This window comes from Euphorbia lathyris, chromosome 6 (genome assembly GCF_963576675.1).
Source record: "Euphorbia lathyris chromosome 6, ddEupLath1.1, whole genome shotgun sequence".
Lineage (NCBI taxonomy): Eukaryota > Viridiplantae > Streptophyta > Magnoliopsida > Malpighiales > Euphorbiaceae > Euphorbia > Euphorbia lathyris.
Window position 1 is genome coordinate 74,809,422 of NC_088915.1, and position 3,586 is coordinate 74,813,007.

A 3,586-nucleotide genomic window follows, 5' to 3' on the forward strand; every position below is an offset into this window, starting at 1 on the left:
CTGCTCCGTCCGTCCCCTCTCTCTCTCACCACGTGGTCCCCACCTCCACTCCACATTCCCACCACGTGTCATCCTCTCCTCCCTTCCCTCGATCTACGTGTCACCTGATTACCACCCCGCCCCCATTTGGCATCCCCCCCCTTCAAATTTACCAAACCACCCTTCCTAAATACAACATCCCCCCCATATCCATATTAACATAAAATAAAACCGCCACATCATAATATCATATCATAAATTAAATGCTTTAAAAAGCCACAGCCCCCTTTTTGTTTTTTCTCATATATAAATTCTCCAAACCTCTCATCAGAAAAAAAAAAAAAAAATGGAAAGTACAGATTCATCCTCCGGTTCACAGCACCACCCGCAGTTACCGCCGGGATTCCGATTTCACCCCACCGACGAAGAGCTAGTCGTTCACTATCTTAAAAAGAAAGCGGCGTCGGCTCCACTTCCGGTGACCATAATCGCCGAGGTCGATCTGTACAAATTCGATCCATGGGAGTTACCGAGTACGTATTTTATTTTATTTTGCTGTGTTTATAAATTATTTATTTATTTATTTATTTATTATAGGTAAGGCGACGTTTGGGGAGCAAGAATGGTATTTCTTCAGTCCGAGGGATAGGAAATATCCAAACGGAGCTCGGCCAAACAGGGCGGCGACTTCGGGGTACTGGAAAGCGACGGGAACTGATAAGCCGATACTTACGTCGAATGGAGCTCAGAAAGTTGGGGTTAAAAAGGCTTTGGTTTTTTACGGCGGGAAGCCGCCGAAAGGGATAAAAACTAACTGGATTATGCATGAATATCGGCTTGTTGATAATAATTCTTCTTCGAAGCCGCCGCCTATTGATTTTGCTAATAAGAAAGCTTCTCTAAGGGTATGCTTACTCTTTTTTAATCTTTTCTTCTAGTCTAAGTTTAAGATTAGATGTTTAATTAATTCTGATTATCTTGAGTTATAATCGTAAAGATTAATAATCTTAATTAAAACTCCGATACTAAAATCAGTAACGTAAGTTATTTGATTTATGTATTGAAATTTTTGTTAAAAAACACAGTTTTCTTGTTGTAGCAGGTGTTTTGAATCGAATTCAAAATTAATTTGAATTTGGTATTGAAATTTTTGGAAAAAAAAAATATTTTCCCATTGTAACCGTAATCTTAATTATTATTATTATTATTAAGTTTTGTATTGATTTTTTTGGAAAGAAACACCATTTTAGAATACTTTGAATCTAAATCAAAATTAAAGAACTTGTAATGAATACTTTGAATCTAATTCCAAATTAAGAAATATTGATCGTCATCATTTAAATAGACGTTTTATACTGGTTTTGAACTGAAATGGTCTGACACGTCAGAATCACTGCTAACATGTCAATATCATCATCACAATGTGTAATGAATACTTTGAATCTAATTCTAAATCGTCATCATCTTAAATAAACGTTTTATACTGGTTTCGAATTGAAATGGTCTGACACGTTAGCATCACTGCTGACATGTCAATATAATCATCACAATGTTGTAATACCAAATGGAGCGATGATATCATCATGATGATTTAAGACCAAATTGAGTAAGGATCCTTTTAGATTTTTACTTTTTGCATTTCAAGATTTTTAATTTTAAGATTATTTTTATCTTTTTCATCTCAAAATTATATATAAAAAATCCAGCGTTAGTGATTACGCAAGCATATTACAACAGTTTAATTTATCCAGCGTTGTGATTACGCTACACGCTATTATATTATAACAGTTTAACTTAATTCTTTAACTCACTAATCATCCAATATAAATAGTTTACTTTAGTTTTATCCTTGTATGGACGAATTGGTTTGGCACGTCAGCATCACTGCTAACATGTCGTCATCACAATGGTTTAATACCAAATCGATTGAGGATTATTTTAAAAATTTTGCATTTCAAGCTTATGATATTTTTTTTTTTTTTTTTTTGGTAGAGATGATATTTTATTATGTAATGTATTTCAAGATTATCATTCTAAAAAATTTCACAATTGGTTTGACACGTCAGCATCACTGCTAACATGTCGTCATCATTGTTGTTTACGTTATAACATTGCAACGTACATTACATCCGTTTAATATAATTCTCTAACACGTTTGAATTTATTTTGTTTGATTAGCTTGATGATTGGGTTCTATGCCGAATTTACAAGAAAAACAACTCACAAAGACCAATGGACCAAAGGGAGAAAGAAGAAGCAATGGAGGGTTTTCTAGCATCTTTACCAATGAATCCAAAACCCCCAACACCAAAACCTACAAATTTCGCATCAGTCCTCGAAACCGAAGAAAATTTCTTCGAAGGAATACTAACCGCATCAGCCGATCACGTCTCACACTCCGATATGCCTACTTCTTCCAACACTTCTCTTGCTCTAAAACGAGTCCTCCCCTCTCAATACTGGCTCAACAATGACGGCGGAGGCGGCTGCGACGGAGGAGGTGGCGGGGGAGGATCACCATCTTCCTCCGGAAAACGCTTTCACGGAGACCTGAACAGTTGTAGCATTGCCACATCTCATCATCAGGATAATAATAACAATAATAATTCCTTTGTCTCTTTGCTTAGTCAGCTTCCTCAAGGTGCAACGTTTCATCCAAATACGTTTCTTGGTTCGCTCGGGGACGGCGTTTTGCGACAGCCGTTTCAGCTTCCTTCTATGAACTGGAACTCTTAATCATCGTCTTAATACATATATATATATATACACACATACGTATATGTATAGCTTGTTCAGTGACTGGATGAAGAAGAGAAGAGTTTTGCGGAGTTTCGTAGAGTTCCCGAGACTTTCAATTCTTTGAAAATGGAATTAGGTTTGATTGATGATCAATTAAATCTAAATCAGTCATGTAAGTAATTAAACAGGTGAGGTCTGTAACTATATACCATTATTATTATATAATATACTTTTTGTTTTCATAAAATACAAAAATTTGATAACATGATAATCTTGTGATATTAATGTTTAATTAAATTAATCAGGTGATTAGTGCTTAATTCTTGTTTGCATCGATGGATATATTTATTTTTTCTTTTTGACTTTCTTTTTCTTGTAGGATATGAAATATTTTAATGCTTTAAAAGCTGTGGAATTAAATTAAAAGATATAGAGTGGAAAGAAGAATTGGACCATTAATTTATGCTTTTCCACTAATTAATTACATTGGTTGCTTTTAAAAGACAAATAGAATTTTAAGATGCTAATTCAAATAATTTTTTTTATTAGGAATTAATTAATAACCATGATTAGTTGCAATTACAATCATGGTTTTTCTGTCATTAGCTTAATTTGTTGTCTCTAATTTTCTTTTTTAAATTTAATTATTATCTTATTTTTTTTACAAAAAAAAAACACTAAAATAGAAGTATGAAACTATGTGTCGTGTCAATTAGAGGTGTTAAAATAAGTAGTCGTGCTATGTGTATATATCATATGATATGATATGATTAATTATTTATGATATACATATGTGTATATATCATATGATATGATATGATTAATTATTTATGATATACATGATAATTGTATCAAACTAGTCACTTAA

The 3,586-nt window shown here is 33.4% G+C and overlaps 1 protein-coding gene across 1 annotated transcript; it reads left to right on the plus strand.

Annotated features, from left to right (window-relative positions):
• The first annotated feature begins 243 nt into the window (after positions 1-243).
• Positions 244-2,964, plus strand: LOC136231866 (NAC transcription factor 25). The gene is made up of 3 exons (XM_066020839.1): positions 244-512; positions 577-884; positions 2,158-2,964. Exons 1-3 carry the CDS (start codon positions 326-328, stop codon positions 2,713-2,715), a joined length of 1,053 nt encoding a protein of 350 aa, XP_065876911.1. The 5' UTR covers positions 244-325; the 3' UTR covers positions 2,716-2,964.
• Positions 2,965-3,586: the final 622 nt, after the last annotated feature.

What these genes read in the sequence shown, in the direction of transcription:
- LOC136231866 (XM_066020839.1), top strand. Translation starts at nt 326, where the DNA reads ATGGAAAGTACAGATTCATCCTCCGGTTCACAGCACCACCCGCAGTTA. An exon ending in CGATCCATGGGAGTTACCGA is followed by an intron (nt 513 to 576) that starts GTACGTATTTTA and finishes TATTTATTATAG; the next exon opens with GTAAGGCGACGTTTGGGGAG. An exon ending in ATAAGAAAGCTTCTCTAAGG is followed by an intron (nt 885 to 2,157) that starts GTATGCTTACTC and finishes TTGTTTGATTAG; the next exon opens with CTTGATGATTGGGTTCTATG.